The sequence below is a fragment of the Lissotriton vulgaris genome, chromosome 2_1 (genome assembly GCF_964263255.1).
Source record: "Lissotriton vulgaris chromosome 2_1, aLisVul1.2, whole genome shotgun sequence".
In the NCBI taxonomy this organism is placed as follows: domain Eukaryota; kingdom Metazoa; phylum Chordata; class Amphibia; order Caudata; family Salamandridae; genus Lissotriton; species Lissotriton vulgaris.
In genome coordinates, this window is record NC_141687.1 from 1,762,985,735 (window position 1) to 1,763,003,343 (window position 17,609).

At 43.0% G+C, this 17,609-nt stretch overlaps 1 protein-coding gene across 2 annotated transcripts in view; it reads right to left on the bottom strand.

Moving 5' to 3' along the window:
* Positions 1 to 688: 688 nt before the first annotated feature.
* KMT5B (lysine methyltransferase 5B) overlaps positions 689 to 17,609 on the bottom strand; it is a 288,550-nt gene continuing 271,629 nt past the window's right edge. For both annotated transcript variants that reach the window (XM_086957817.1, XM_086957816.1), the window contains exon 12: positions 689 to 3,387. In XM_086957817.1, the coding sequence (XP_086813943.1) occupies positions 1,916 to 3,387 (1,472 nt within the window). In that variant the 3' untranslated portion in view covers positions 689 to 1,915. The remainder of the gene's footprint in view (positions 3,388 to 17,609) is intronic.

Here is a 17,609-nt window from a genome sequence, read left to right on the forward strand (position 1 = left end):
GAGTCACAGTGCGCTTTACAAGTACACCCACATTTACATTTACATTTGGACTTGTCTTTTTCCTTTAATATGAAGAGTTTATATCCCATAGAATGAAAATTCAGCATAAATGACAGATAAACCTGTTCAGATATTCCAACCTCTCAAATCAAAAAGTACCTCATTAGGGTTCAACAATATGAGGTCAAAAACACATGTAACAGCTAGGATGCTTAAGTTTCCCTTATAATCTTAATGAAGATCTCAAAGGTGAAAACTGAAAACCCCATAAAATGACCACTTATTCTAAAAGTAGAGTCGCAGAAAGAAAACAGATGACATTTTAAAATGTTGGTTTTGTCTAGTTAGAGCAAAAGCAAGGATTATTCCGGTGTGACAGTCCATTACTAGGAGAAAATCAGAAAGTGAAATTTGCCTGTAATATATTATTGTACATAATGTGTGAATGCTTCAGCCCGTTTTACTCCGCTCGTAACAAATTCTGAATATTATTTATGTATTACAATGCTACATGTTAATAAATCCCAAGGTCCTCTGCTCTTAAAGAGAACCATCAATGGATCATAGTGTACCTAAATTGTCTGCTGCAATTTCCTCTTTAATTGTTAATAAACTCTTTTTAAGTTATTGGGTTTAAAACATCTTTTAATAAAAATTTAATGTGTGAAACACAAACCAGACAAGCAAATAATTGCCAACGATTATTGTTAAAAACTAGGTTTAACAATATCCTATTTTATTGGCTTGAGTGTATTTTTTATTAACTTAAAAACCCTTCAGATACGTTAGCTCAATATTTATGACAAAAGAATTTTCTGCACAACACACAAATATTTACAAAATATACATTGTATTCCATCCTATACAAGGGATTGCAAAGTAAAACATATTTTAAGGTTACCACAGAACAAAAGCTGTGAACTCCACATTTTTAATAGAACTATCATAAGTGAATTCATTTAAGGTCCTTTGTAGCATTTTACAAGTGCAAAAGAAATATTCAGATGAACCAAAATTTAGGACAGTTGCAAGTCAGTAGACAAAACTCGCCTCTGTTGTCACATTTTGTTTCACAGCATTTAGTGAAAAAATAAGCACCAATCATTCTTGAGAAGAACAATTTCTCTAAAAAGTATTGAAAAGTATTTAAATACAAGGTGTTTTTAATTTATATAACAAGCAATAAATACACCATATCCAAACGTTTATTCTGCATACTGCTACCTTTGTACATATAATGTACTAAAAAGTAGGCAATCTTTCACCCCCTTTTCAGTTTATATAAAAAGAAAAAAAGAAAATAAGAAATCTGACTTTTAACCAACGAGTAGCTACAAACAAAGGCCACAAACAGTACATCTGGGACAGCATACAGTGTAAAACCAACAAATGCAGAGCAAAGAGAGAGCTAGGGCAGTGGGCTAACATCTAGCAAATAAATTCAAAAGCTGTAACTTCATTGCTGGTGATACTAACATATATTATAAAAATTGATAAATGCTGCTACTATGATTTTTTGTGTTGGAATTTATGTCAATGGGTATTAAAGAACACATTAATGCTGTTTATGTGTTAAAAACAATTAGCTGGTCACATAATTGTAATTTCATTGTCCTGCATGAAATATCTAATATCTCTGTACATTTGTTTTATTTTACACAGATGGGCTTGATTACCTCTTTTTGTCAAACTCAGAATTGCACATAAGAAGGCGGTTTAAAAAGTACAATAAAAATCTGCACAAATCAGACTTACGAAGAGTCAATTTGCTGTACACTTTCTACAATATCATCTTGTTAATGAACAATACAGAAGTGCTGTCAATACAATTTACACAAGGTATTAAATTTAGGAATAACTGAATGGAATTTTGAGTTGTAAAAATGGGTATTGTAATTACATTAAGAAAGATGGTTTATGCATTCAGCCTCAATGACTGATCTTCTCTTCGTCTAGAAGAGATATCAATGTCAATAGAGTCTTTGCCTACAATTAGTCTCAAACGCTTAGCTGGAGGAAGAGGAATGAAATCATCTTCAAACTCATCATCATAGCTATCATCTTCTTCCTCCTCATTGTCTTCTTCTTCAGATGAGGACTCACCTGTACTATCATCTTCATATTGCTCATAGTCATCTACTTCCATAGTTGATTCCAACAGAGAAAGAGTATCACTACAGCATACTCCATTTTCATGAATCTCATCAGAGAAGCTTCCACAGTTTTCCTCTTCTCTTTTGAGTTGAATCTTTAATTTTGTTGAACTGGTTCCAGATCCTGAGTTAAAACCATTATTTAGTTTTGCAACATACAAGTTATTATCACTTTCATGGTCTTTACTCAATTTAATGCTGATCTTTGAGGAATTAATTCCATCATTTTCTTGGTCATTTGTCTTGCTGCTGTTGCTATCATGGCGCCTTCGAAGGGTCAGTTTAGGAATACCTGTGCTGTCTTCAAGAATAAGTTGTGCATCATATCTTGTGATTCGCCTTTTCTTTTTACTTTTTCCAGTTCTGTAGTGGCGTTTTGATTTAGGTATGTCAGTTGCAATGACAGAGCAACCCCCTGATGATGCACTGTAGCCTTGGAAATCTGCAGTAAAACCAGTCTCACTTACCTCACCAGGTTCCAAATGGGAATTTACTGAATCTGGCACTATTTCTTCTTTTACAGATGAATCAAGAATAGGATTAAATCCTCGTACATTTTCTGCTGGCTTTTTTCCTCGTCTTGACTTCTTCTTACATGTTAATGTATCATTTTTCTTATCTATGACTTCCTCAGTCTTCGAGGTCTCAGTAATGGGTTCACTTTTTAGCATAAAATGAGGCTGCTGCTCAAAGCTGTTAGCCTGAATTCCCTTCACACAACCATTTTTAGGACTGTCTGACACATTTTGTTCAAGCTTAATGTCCGAGGCTTCTGAGTTCATTCTAGTTCTTAAGGATCTTCGAGTCATATATGCTGATGTCTGACCAAGTTCATGAGCACTTTGCACAGAGGTCAGTTTATGTTCTTTTGCTGCATGTCTCGTTAGGCACCCACTTGATTCAGCCCTATTCACTGGTCCCTCCTTTTTGTATCTTTTAATCGTTAAGTTTTTGTACAACACTACTTTAGGCTGCTTAAGAACCACATTTCTCATTTCAAGCTTTTTGGAGGAAAGCCGCTGGTCTGTCCTTTTACGCTGATTTCTTAATTTTATTTTTGAGAGTAAATGTTTTACAGGCTTTTTCTGTCTCTTTGGTAACCTGGAATTGTGTGTACGAGTTAGTTTAGATGAGGTAGAGTTAGAGGAAACTGGAATACTTGAAAGAGATTGTCTTCTTAATGTTCTACTCCTGCTATTGCTCTTTATTGCATTTGAAGCTTTTCTGTTTGATGCTGAAACATACACAAAAACAATAATTTTAGGCAAATATCACCGCTTGATTATATATAAACATTACACTTTGTGAAACATTACATTTTTTTTCGAATGTTGACAAGATTCTGAAATAAGGCAGTCTCCTGCATCCTACAAAACACAGTGAAAGTGTGCACACAAATACAGTTAAAGCAAATAATTAATCAAAGAACGCTTCAGAGCTCTGCACATGGAAAACATCACTGATGCTAAGGCTTAACTCTAGCAGACAATTATACAGTGCCACTATCATCAGATCACCTCACACTTTGAAATAAAGTAGGCTGATACTAAGAGATTTGAAAGATCAATGATATATTATGCCATTAGGTAATAATGTTGACCTGCAAGGTATAGTGATTCGTTTGAGGTAAAATTAGGTGTCATAATCTACTGAGGAGTTGAAAGAACAAGAGTCGCAGCTAAGCATTTTACGTTGTGACTAGCAGCCCGTCCTGACGTTGTCCGGGTATGAATTGCTGCCGGCCAGTAGTATATTGTTTTGTAGATTTCTTTTGATAGCATTTCTTATCTGTGACAGGCCTGTGAAACGCTCCGATTCACTGTGCACTTCTGATGCACTTAAGAGTGCGCTTTCAGTAGTGTGTGAACTGGAGTTTCCCTACTTTATTTTTCCTTGCAATATTATATAGCACGAACTTGACAACATGGCATGAGCACAATTTACATTACAGAAGAACACATTCATTTGTGGTAGGCACGGGGAGACAAAGCGATTTGCCTGGAATCACAGGATGTTGAGCTGATTCGAACGTAGCTCCCCAGCTCTAAAGTTCACAATTCTAGAACTTATGGCGGGAGGTGTTTCTAAAAGTGTATGTCTGTGCTGGCCATCAATGAGAGAGACCTGTGCATTTTTCAAATGGGTGGTGAAAAAATATGAGTATGTTGCTGGAGATGTGGGCCGCCGTGCCACCAATGTACTTACCGGGGGGAGGGTAAACACCCATTATTCCGCAACTTTCTTTCCGCATACCATCACTCTGCATACTTTCAATACGTAAGTACCATGACTCCGCAATGCCATTATAACGCATGGCATTACATTTTATATGCTTTTACCACCTATACATTTACAACGAAATTCGTTGTAAATGCATGAATGGTAAAAACAGGTTTGTTTTTTAATGTTTGGATAAGGTAAGTGTGGGTATAGGGGTATATGTTTTGGGGTACTGAGGTATATGTTTTGGGGTGTTTGGGTATTTTAAGGGTTCAGATATAGGTTTGGGTTATGGGGTACAGGAGTAGTTTTAGGGTTTAGGGATAGGTATGGGGTTTGGAGTACAGGGGTATTTTTAGGGCTCAGGGCTAGGTTTGGGTTTTGGGGTATAGGGGTATTTTTAGGGTTCAGGGGTAGGTTTGGGTTTTGTGGTACAGGGGTATTTTAAGGGTTCAGGGCTAGGTTTGGGTTTTGGGGTACAGTGGTTTTTTAGGGTTCAGGGGTAGGTTTGGGTTACAGGGGTATTTTGAGGGTTCAGGGCTAGGTTTGGGTGTACAGGGGTATTTTTAGGGTTCAGGGCTAGGTTTGGGTTTTGGGGTACAGGGGTATTTTTAAGGTTTAGGGATAGGTTTGGGTTTTGGGGTGCAGGGTATATTTATAGGGTTAAGATGGGTTAGTGTTTAAGGGTGTTGGGGTATTTTAAGGAGTAAGGGTGGGTTATGATTATGGGTTGCAGGGGTATTTAAAGGGAGCAGGGTGGGATTAGTTTTTAGGGTGTAAAGGGTAATAAAATAAAATAATAAATAATATAAATAATGCAATTTAAAAGAATAATTTTTTTAATTAAATTTAAAAAATGTATATATATATATATATATATATATATATATATATATATATATATATATATATATATATATATATATAGATTCCAACCGGAGGTTGATGTGGCGCTTCCACAACACACCCAGGACGCAGACACAGATGGATAAATCCACAGCCAGACTTTTTTGAAGGTATTCTTTTTTCCTTTTTATTTCATATAGCGTGCAGGAGGTGCAACACTGCCAAACAGACGCGTTTCGGGCGTGAACGCCCTTGCTCACTGTCCATATATATATATAAAAATACACATATACACATATATACAAACATATACTTGATGTTTTAATAATGTACTTTTACAATGTATATGACTTTACCACACATGCATTTGCGTTATAATGGCATGCGTGATAGTCATATGCGTTGTAAAAGTTTTAGAAAGGATGTCTTTGCGGAGTAATAGTCCCCCGTTATAAAAATTGCGGAGTGATGGTATGCGGGATGTTGGTTTGCGGAATATCATCACATATTCCCGGGGGAGGGATAGTCCCTTTCTTGCTATTTCCTTGGAGGCGGGCCTTGTGTTCGGATACGCGTGGCGCGAGGCCTGTGCACAACAAAAGTGGAAAATCTCCAGTGTGCTTCAGGCGTCACCGGAAGTTAAGGCAAGATTACATTTCCTGCACAATAACCCCTGTTTGCGCTCCTTCCGGCCCTTGGGAATAGCGCCATCCCTGACTTCCATACAGTAAAGCAGGTGCACGCCACTGGGAGCGCGGGACAAGCACACCCGGAGCTGGAATGTACAGAACCTGGGAAGAAAAAACAATGAAATATTGGGCACAATGCTCGCTTTTTTTCCCCGTAATCACCGCGCCCGCAAACGACCACGCCCCCAGCACACAATATGAGACATAGCATGAAGGGCAGAACGTACCACACGCCCCCAGCGTTTGTCACTCCCCCAGCACAACGCAGACACGCCCACAAGGGACTACTTTGCTGGCACGGTTCCTTTACCTTTTAAATGTATATGGTGGGCGTCTGCATAGCCTATGTCCTTCTGCAGCAACTGCCCTTTCCAACGCTGTATTGGGTGTTGTGATTGGTGCTGTGGTTCCTGAGATTACCCGCCTCAAAGGTTTGGGCTCTCTCTTTATTATATTAGTATAGATATAGATATAGATGTAGGGGGAAGTGTAATGGAACACACTTAGGTTACAGCCTAACAATCTTTACACCTCATCCATTTTGAGGGCAAATGTGGAAGAAGTGGAAGTTAATTCTGTTACCTAGTAGTATTGTGCTACAACCTCACACCACATTTACTCCGGTAATAATGTACAAAGCTAATGAAAGCCCAACCCATTAGCCTTTTTCTGACAGCATAACCATTTGCAAACTACATAGAAGTATAACAGAATAAAAGGCAAGAAACCATTCAATATTTGGAAGTCCTGGAGCCAAAAGTACATCCTTTTCAGTGAATCACAAAAATATTTATAATAGTATAAACCCTTTATGAGAACTACAGTGAGGTTTGTGGCAGGGCAAAGCTTGCAGCATTACCAGCTGTGCACCATTTCAGAAGTTCCTTATATTTATGCTGAGTTTATATGATTATAAACGTACAAAGACAAAAGTCCCCGCATTCATAGGAAAAATCATTTAATACCGATTCTGCTTTGGTACATTTCCTGGATCCATACATATGCATCTTATGCCCCTTGCCCCCATACGCTTAGATGCACATGAAACAATTACAAAATCAAAAACAGCGTAAATCTGAAATATACAGTCCAAATTAGATAAACATTACTATAACTTAACTGTTGTGATGTTTGAAGCAGAGATTTTTATTGGCGATTTCATAGCACTCTTCTACTAGTGAGGACTTTAAATATATATATTTGTTTTCACATAGTCCATATCAATGTAGGATAATACATGCATGTATGCATGTTTGAGAGTGTGGGTGTGGTGGACTAGGTGGAAAATATATGATGTAGTATGGGGCTCCAATAGAGTACTCCAAGTTGTATGCATTGATATTGTGCATAAGCATACTTCTATCAGGAACCATGCAAGGCAGCAATGGTGCTTACAAACAAATCTTCTGAATGCAGAAAGTGTTGTGTGCCTTTCTGGATTTTGGTTTATCTTTTGTTTCCTCCTTCAATTTGACCTTGTGCTGATCCTCTTAACAAAGCACCAGAGAGATCAGGAGTCTGGGGGATCTTTTGCACAGTAGATTGATTTTACCAATAGGGATGTTTTTACTTTCCCTAACTTACAAAGCTAAATATTAATGTAATGAACATATTCCATGTCAAGACTGGCAGTGTATTTCCACAGGCAAGTCCAACAGTACACCTAGAACCGAAAATAGCAGACGCATCTAAAACAGCCATAATATGCATTACATGACAGCAGTGCGTCCAACAACCAACAATAATATAACAAGAGAATACAAGACAGAACTTAGCACGTAGCCCAGACATTGCTATAGTTGGGTGTCAACGTGCTCAAAACTCCAATACCCATCAAGATGTACCATACACCATCTTACAACACCACACATTAACACCGAATTCTGAAAATACACTTATCAAACCCTGAATGTGCAATTACCTGGTTATTACAGCATCCAACAGTACTATCACCTATCTGGAACACATATACATTTCCTGGGCAATTAGCACTAGCACCAACCACAGAGATATTTAAGCAAATTGGAACCACGCTCAAAACGCATTATGTAAAAAAAACTCACAAATTACATACTTGGTCTACTGACCATGCACTGCCACAAAACTAAATCTGCAAATAAAAAGTTTGTAACATCATACCATGGACTACTGAAAGATGCCACAATATCATACTAATGTGCATTAAACAAGTGCAAACATTAAGAATTCTGAAAAAGAATGCTTTCCCAAACAAAATGTAGGCATGCATGATTTCAAGAGCTGCTTCACTCGTCCCCACCAGTTAAGAGACCATATCCAGTTAGGTTTTATGAATGTATATATATGGTACTGCTACTGCGTGACCCAAGCCGAAAGACAGATTTTTCTTTTTGCACTTTTGTCTCCACTCTGACGGAGGTGTTCACCTAATCAGCAAGATAAGAGGGGGTACCGGTTGTTTGCACCAAGATTGAACGGGAATTGAAGCAGGAAAGAGGTCAGCCCTGTTTCTTGTCATCAGAGAGCATTTTTAGCTTCAGTTTGAGTCATGATTGGCTTAGACATGTCAAAGCCAGATGGCATGAGGTTCAATGACTGGCAATTGCTTCCTGCAGGAGTGGCCCAGCTTGAAGCCTGCGATCTTCAAAGAAGACATCCGTAGCACATCATCACCCAAAAGAAATAAAACGTTTTGGAAATCGGTAAAGAAGCACAAAGTTTGGCAGTAGAGCGCTGGATCCAGTTGAATGGTATGAAAAAATAAAAATGACATCAGCGTGCAGCTGCTACTACGCACAGTTCTGCACAGTCACTATCGGAGGTGAGACTATTCTGCTGTGGAGTGCAATGCTGCTACTTACCATGTGTGAACATTTGCTTGAAAAGTTTCTGGATCCAGTTTGGTGCTTGGGGGAATTCAAAAGGTGCAGAATCTGCAGTTAGAAATATCCCTCAGAAATGATTCCTCACCAAGGCACGTACCACTTGGGCAACAGTCTTTAAGCACGAATCGTAGAAGGAATGTCTGGTAAATATATGAACAGAGCTCCAGATTGTCACTTTGTAAATACAGCAGAAGAAAGAATACTTAACTCTGGTCATGCGCTTTTTGGTGAACACGAACTACAGATTCCTCACCTTTTGAATTTCCCCATGGCACAGAAGAATCCTGAAACGTTTCCTGCATCAGCTCCTGCATGCCAGTAGGTGTGCAAATCAGACTCTGCAGCAGTCTTGTGTCTGGAAATGATAAGGCCTCACGTGGCAGGTTGAGATGCACTCTTCCCATGGGGAGTTGTGTCAGTACTGATGTCCATGAACCAGGCCTTTGTCTAGTGTGGCACAGTGGATGCAAACGATGGGTTGGAATGCTAAACAGATCGACTGCCACTGAGCCAGACTATTTGTAAGCATTCCTCCCATCACCTTTTGTGTGTTTGCTCTAATGCCATAAGTGGCAAATGATATACCCAGACATCCACCCCTTGGACGATGTTTACAGGATCCAAGCAATACCTCACTGACCAGGTGAGACAAGGCTGAAACTTGTCAAGGGTTGCTTTTGTTTCCTTCTGGAGTGGGCCTCGCTTAAGAGTTGGGCTGAAATGTTCACAGGAGTAGCAGGGTGAGACCTGATTTCATAAGGAAGACCTTTGTACAGAGGTTCACAGCAGTCATAAATGATGGGCTGGAATGCTACCTAGAGTGACTAGTGGTTACGACTATTTTCAAATATTCTTCCATCACCTTTTGTGTGTTATCAGTTTTACAGCTACAACTTCCACACACCCAATGCAAACAACTCACAAATTGATAGCTGTCCAGTATGCATAAACTACAATGAGCCTTTTTGATTTATCAGAAGCACAATCCACAGAACGGGCATGAGGGCACCATCATCGAGAAATGTGCTATTAGATAAAGTATCTACCAGACAGAACATTGCCGAAGGTAAGCCATTTTTTCTTCTGATGGATACTTCTAACTACACATTCTGCACCTTCAGATTAGATACCAATTAGAGTCCCCAGTCAAGGTTGTCGATGCGAGGAGTGGACTTTACATAAGAAAACCCTGCAAGCCTGAGCGGGCAAAATGACCCTTCTTACGGACACAACAATACATACAATAGTGATTGGTGAACGTTTAGAGACAGAGCAGCCCAAAAGATGTCCAGCACGGAACATCCTTAGCCAAAGGCGTAATGGCAGTTTTGGCACTGGTGGAATGAGCCAGAAAGCAATTAGGTGGTTTCTTGTTGGCCAAGGAATAACACGTCTTGATACAGAGGACAATCTTTCTTCAAAGGGGCTGTTCTTCAACTGTTCTTCTTTTTGCCATACAGGCAAATTCTCAGTCCGATGGAAACAGAAGCTAAGGGCTCTCTTGGGGGTCGACAAAGTGAAGCCACTCTTCCTATTTAGAATGATGTGGTAATGATAAGAAAGCATGTTTGAGTCCAAAGTACTAAGATGTTCGTAAAGAAAAAGGTATGAGGAAGTTGTACTGACAACACTTGTACCTCACTGACCAGATGTGTGAAAGTCACTGCAATCAGAATAAAAACAAAGAACAACTATGCAAGGGTTCAAGAGGCATGCACAATAAAAATGTAAGGACAAATTAAGGTCCAACAGCAGCATAATAAAGGCCCATAGCAAATGCATTGTAACGGATGATTTGAGCATAATGGGCTGACTGATAAGGTAAATGCTGGATCTTAAATAGTGCCTACACCGAAGGCAAAACAAATAGAAGTACATCGGAAAGCTTAGATTAAAGTGGATTGAACGATGGTCCTTGTACCAGGTGGCACACTTCATCATAATATGTGGATGGCCGGAGAGAAACCAAAATCACACCCATCACTTTTGCAGGAAGGTCAACGCCACTCATCTGATTTCGCTCAATCTCGAGGCATGGAGGTGTAGGCCGTAGGGACTCAGCAGATCGCAGTGCCAGACTCTCAAAACCAGGAACAGAACCTGCCTCCTCCTGACCTTCTTCAGTACTCTTGGAAGCAGTAAATGTGTGAAGGAGACTGGATTCGCACGGAGCTGGGGACATGTCTACCAGAGAGCCCTTAGGCTGATAAGGGGCAAGAATTAACATTCTCTCTGGTAGAGAGAAAAAAAACAAGGCACTCCCCGCCCATGGGTAAAGATGCCTTGAACTATTACCAGGTGTAGATAATGCTTGTATCCAGCTGTCTGCTGAGCTCTTCCGGCCTGGCACTGAATAAGCTTGCCAAATGGTTGAAAGTCAGGGAGCTTGCCTGATGATTTAGCCAAATCTACAGTCACAGCTCCTCCTGAATGCCCCTCACGGAATCCAGGAAGGCCTTGAAGAACAGTCGGAATGCAAACCTCATCCAGATGGCCTCCCCAGCCCAGAGATGATGCATTTATCACCACTGCGAGTTCTGGATGGTGTAGAGAGAACTGTCTTCTGCAAGTCTAACTGTCATCCTAGATCAACAATTAACTGGCCTGGGGCTCTATGTCCGACGCACAGATGTTGTCTGTGAGACCCAAAGCTCCACTCCACACTAGAGCCTACTGAAGGTTCATCTGCTGAGCCCATATGAGCCATAAGGCATAAGGCACCAGTGGGATGCACGAGACCAAGAAACCACAAACACCGTGGGCCACAACCCAGGAACATGCCTATAACATTGGGATCATATCTTGAATGTCCTGGAATCGCTGAGGGTAGAAAGACTTTGAAAACCACCATGTCCAGAATGTCCACTTTATAGGTAATCCTCTGCACCAGATGAAAGTGACACTTCACCACCTGATAGAGAACTCTGCCTTCTGCAGGTGATCATCAATTATCTGTGGCAAGCCTGTTTTTAACAGTCAGTTGTTTAGATACAGGAATATGTGAATTTCTGGACCTACGAACATGAGCCACGACCATTGCAATCCCCTTTGTGAACACCTGAGGGTCCGAGGTGAGGCTGTACTGCAATCAATCAATCACAACATTTATAGAGAGCGCTACTCACCCGTGAGGGTCTCAAGGTGCTGAAGGGAGGTGGGTGGGGGGGGCTGCTACTGCTCGTATAGCCAGGTCTTGAGGTGTTTCCTGAAGGTGAGATGGTCCTTGGTCCTGGGTCAGTCGTAGGTGGGCGGGGAGGGAGTTACACGTCTTGGTAGCTAGGTAGGAGAACGATCTTCCTCCGGTGGTGGCTCTGTGAATCCGTAGGACGAGGGCGAGGCTAGCGGAGCGGAGCTGGCGGGTTGGAGTGTAGAATGTGAGGCGGTTGTTGAGGTATTCGGGGCCCATGTCGTGGAGCGCTTTGTGTGCGTGGCTGAGGAGTCTGAACGTGATCCTTTTGCTGACGGGGAGCCAGTGCAGGTCTCAGGTGGGCAGATATGTGGCTGTGGGAAGGGATGTCGAGGATGAGTCGTGCCGATGCGTTCTGTATGCACTGGAATCTTTTCTGAAGTTTGGCTGTGGTTCCTGCGTATAGGGCGTTCCCGTAGTCCAGTCGGCTGGTGACGAGAGCCTGGGTGACCGTCTTTCTGGTCTCAGTGGGGATCCACCTGAAGATCCTTCGGAGCATGCGCAGGGTGTTGAAGCAGGAGGATGAGATGGCGTTGACTTGCTTGGTCATTGTGCGAGAGGAGTCCAGGATAAATCCCAGGTTGCGTGCGTGGTTGTCGGTGCAGTGCCCAACGCTGTGGGCCACCAGGAGTCGTCCCAGGCGGATAGGGATGGTCCAAGGATGAGGACCTCAGTCTTGTCTGAATTCAGTTTCAGACGGCTGAGCTTCATCCATTCCGCGACGTCTTTCATTCCTTCCTGGAGGTTGATTTTGGCGGTGGCTGGGTCTTTGGTGACGGAGATTATCAGCTGGGTGTCGTCGGCGTAGGAGATGATGTTGAGGTTGTGTTTGCGTGCAATGGTGGCAAGGGGGCTCATGTAGATATTGAAGAGGGTTGGGCTAAGCGACGAGCCTTGGGGTACTCCGCAGATGATCTCGGTGGCCGCGGATCGGAAGGGAGGGGAGTGAGGCGGACTCTCTGGGTTCTGTCAGAGAGGAAAGAGATGATCCAGTCCAGGGCTTTTCCTTGGATCCCAGCGTTGTGGAGGCGGGTTATTAGGGTGCGATGGCAGACGGTATCAAAGGCGGCTTAGAGATCTAGCAGGATGAGGGCGGTTGTTTCCCCATTGTCAAGCAGGGTCCTGATGTCGTCGGTGGCTGCGATGAGGGCGGTCTTGGTGCTGTGGTTGGCTTGAAATCCGGACTGGGATGGGTCGAGGGAGTCATTTGCCTTGAGGAATGCGGTCAGCTGTTTATTGACGGTTTTGTCGATTACTTTAGCAGGGAAGGGAAGAAGGGAGATGGGGCGGAGGTTCTGGAGGTCTTTAGGGTCCGCTGTGGGTTTCTTCAGTAGGGCGTTGATCTCTGCGTGCTTCCAGCTCTCTGGGAAGGTGGCGGACATGAAGGAGTTGTTTATGATGTTCCGGAGGTGGGATGCGATGATGGTGTCGGCTTTGTTGAAGATGTGGTGGGGGCATGGGTCTTAGGGAGAGCCGGAGTGGATGGTGTTCATGACGTGGGTGGTGTCTTCTGTGCTGATGGGAGTCCAAGCGCTGAGGGTGGTGGTAGGGGGTATTGGTTCGGTGGCAGGAGGCGCGCCGAAGCTGTCGTGTACATCGACGATCTTGCGGTGGAAGAACGAGCCGAGGGAGTTGCAGAGGTCTTGAGACGGTGTGATGTCGTTGCTGCTGGCGCTGGGGCTGGAGAGCTCTTTTACGATGCTGAAGAGTTCCTTGCTGTTGTGTATGTTGTTGTCCAGCCGCTCTTTGAACGATGTCTTTTTGGTGGTGCGGATCAGCTGGTGGTGTTTGCGAGTGGCGTTCTTGAGGGCAATCAGGTTTTCCGTCGTCTGTTCGTGGCGGCAGATTTACATCATATGGAGCGTGCATGCGAAATTTCCCTTTACTTTCGAGGGCAGATAAGTTTACAAACTTTTACAGTAAAAAAAAAAAACGAGTCCATTTAAGACATGAAATAGTATACTGGAAGTGTTCTGCACTCACAACAAAGAGGAAGAAAGTCTTGCGACTGCAGGATTGCACAATAAAGTAAGCATTCTGTATGTCCCAGCATATCATGCAAACACCCAGGTCTGAAACAGAAAGGACCTGGGCCAGAGGTACCATTCTGAATGTGTCCTTTCAAAGGAAGATATTTAAAAACTGAAGATCTAGGATCAGTCGCAGTCCATACCCATCTTGAGCACCAAAACCTTCTGCAGTAGCATCCCAATATCTCCTCCACATCAAGAGATCTCTCTCTTTTGCAAGCTCCGAAGTAGTGAGAAAAGCAGTATGAACCACCAAAACCAGAGCATAAAACAAGAGGAATAGGACAGGGACAGAACGAAACGGGAAGCTGTAACCATTCTGGGCTACTCTAAGACCCTCCAGTCAGAGACAATTGTGCACCAGCCAGCCAGATAGAAGTAGATTGTGCATCCCCCTCCCCCCATCAGCCACAGATTACCACTGGAGGGTGAATTAAAGCTGCTTAGCTTCTGTTGCAGCAGGCAACGAAGAAGACTGCTGTCCTTGCGGATTGCCACAGCCTCTGCAAACCACTCTGTCTTCTGTAGCAGTAAAAGGGTGAGCAGGCTGAAGAAGAGGTTCAGCGTATTGCCACTGGTAATAGACAAGGCCCTGAGAGAAGTCTCTGAATATATTTTACTACTGCTAACATGGGTCGCCGGGGGCAGGAAACCTTGAGAGTGAGCAACTAACTGCACAGTTATCTTTGAAATGCTCCAAGGCAGAGTTCACTTTCTCTCCAAAGAGCCTGAAGTCATCACACGGCAAATCCATCAGCAATGCCTACCAAAGCTCCAGAAAAACCTATGGAACATATCCAGGCATGGTACTAGACTATAACTCTGGTGCCCATAGCACGGCTAACACAGACCATGGCGTTCAAACAATCCCATAAAATTTAGTTGGCCACATCCTGCTCATCGTAAACCATCCAGGTGAACAAATTCCGAAACTGTATGACAAGGCAGGCAAGATCTCACTCACCATGTCACAGACAGGATGCATGACCTGCCACAGAAAGTCGGCACTGGCTGACCTCAGAGCCAAACTGACACAGAAGACTCTTTACAAGTGCGTAAATAGGTCTCCCTATTTGACAGAGCAGCAATGAAACCATTAGGTTTACCTTACTGGCAGACTTTCGAACCACTAACCTTTCCAGCGTTGATGCTGTATTAGAAAGGCTGGGTCACCTGGTATAGGTCTATGTCACCTAGTAATAGGTAGACTCACATGTGCCACTGAACACAGCTTGGACCAAGCCATCATCAAGGGTTCCATCATTGCTGCAATGGTTTAGAAGTTGAAGAAACAGGCTGCAAAATGTGTGAGCAAATTGGTCTCAGTCTACACAGGGCTATTCCAACTCTAGCACTCCTATGACTCTAAACTACTACCACACATTCTCTTCAGTAGGGGCACCTAATGCCAAGCCCAACTCCGTCTCAGTGTAGGTGTCAAGGTCACTAACATGTAGTAGGTATAGATAGAAGCCAGCTTTAGTGTAGTGAGGGGGAGAGAAAAGTATTCGCCTTCTTCCTGATTCCTTCATTTTGAGGAACATGCTAAATACTCTGTATAGAATCAAAATCAGCACCAAAGATAGCCTATAGCCATCTATGATATTTATGTTAAGGCAAGGGTAATGAAGGGGAGTCTTCTCATACTAAGGGCGGGCTTTGGTGTTCTTGTAGCAGGACATCAGTTAAGAACTAGCCACACTCCGCTTTGGATCCAAAACTGGCACTAGATTGGATCCTAACCAGCTACGGTGCGGCTGAAACAGCCATGGTCTTTGGCATACGTTTTGAAGCACAGCTGGCATCGGTAAAGAGCTGCTTGCAGGCCTTGAGGCGTCAGTCTGTGCTGGGGACTGCCTACTGTAGAAGTCCGACTGGGGCCCCCAGAAGATCCATGAAGGCTTTAAGGAGCTCCAGGGAGTTGTGGAATAATCCCAAAAAGTAGCTACATTGTCTCCTCGAAGGCCTTACCTTGCTGTGGAATCAAAAACAGCCCAGAACATTTGGGTCACATCGACTCCAACTGAGAAAGGGGTTAGAGTCTGACAGACTGCGCAATCTCTCCCTGGAGCGGGAGCGGCAAGAGAGGAGGGTTCCCTCTTAGATTTTTTGTGCCTGTACCGGGACTTGCTGGACTTCACATTCAACTTATAAGAGGACGGGAATTGGGACAGTATTGAGTTGTTAATCAAGGACACAGTGTTGCAGGACTTTGAGTCATTCATGGAGCTTAGGAACAAGAGAGCGACCATATGCCGATCCGTGACTTACATTTGCTTTCTGCAGGTATGGCACCGTTTAAAACCTGGAGTCATTGTAAGGGATACTTTCCCTAGTGCACAATGTTGTAGAAACCGTCAGTGAAGACTGACAAAAAGTTCAGAGTGGAGCTCTAGCTCCGAATCAAAAGGCTCGGAAAGAAAGGACTGATGTCAACGTGCATCAACAGCACCTAAATGAGGGCCCGCATTGCCACTTCCAGAAGCATCTGCTGCAGGGTCCTAAGGCAACAGCCACTGGAATAGAGAAACTGTTATCAAATTCAAAAGGTGAGGAATCTGCGGTTAGAAGTAGCCATCAGATTGAGATAATTCACAAATGTGCTTTTGCTTGCTTGCCAAAGACTTTGTCGCTTACTGATAACATCGCAATGTCCTAGATACAGTTGGCCTGAAAACAGATTGTTTGGCCAATTCATATCTAACAGGACTTTAATTGAGGACATTTTGTTAAGAATTTCTAGTCTCTTGTATCATTCCAGATAAACCGGAGGACTTTCCTGACCTTTATTTCAATTTATCAATTGTGGAGCAGTAAAATGAATATGCTACTTACCAGTATGCATCTGTTCTTGGCATGTAGGGCTGCTAACATTCATATCTTAGCATTAGATCGCCACCTAGTGTTGGGTCCGGATGATCGCACATTGTTGTCCTGGAAGAGTCTTCGAAGTATCCTGAGATGGGTGGCTCCTCCCCTGGACTACAGTGCGCATGGGCATCGGCTCCATCCCCAGATTGTTTTTCGCCATTGTGGCAGAGGATGGAGTGAAAAGTGTAAAGGATGTCCATGCTAATGATTGAATACAATAGTATATCTGCAGCTGCGACGGGCACCGGGGAGGAGGGTGGGCGATATGAATGTTAGCAGCCCTACATGCCAAGAACAGATGCATACTGGTAAGTAGCATATTCAGTTCGAGGCATGTGGGCTGCTAAATTCATATCTTAGCATAGAATACATAGCAGTCCCTCCATTAGCGGCGGTTGCCCGTGCCAGCTGCAGAAACCTGAAAAAGTGTCTTGAGAACAGCCTGCCCTACAGCCGCTTGCTGTTTGGAATGTACATCAACACAGTAGTGTTTTGTAAAGGTATGTGGTGTAATCCACGTGGCTGCTCTGCAAATGTCCTCTAGAGGAATGTTTCCTAGGAAAGCCATGGATGCCCCCAACTTGCGTGTGGAGTGTGCCTTTGGGGGTATTGTTAAAGTGCGCTTTGCTTTTTGATAACAGATTTGAATGCACTTAACAATCCATCTGGCTATTCCTGCTTTGGAAATTGGGTTGCCTTTGTGTTGTGGTGAGAAGGCAACAAAGAGTTGTTTCGTCTTCCTAAAGTGT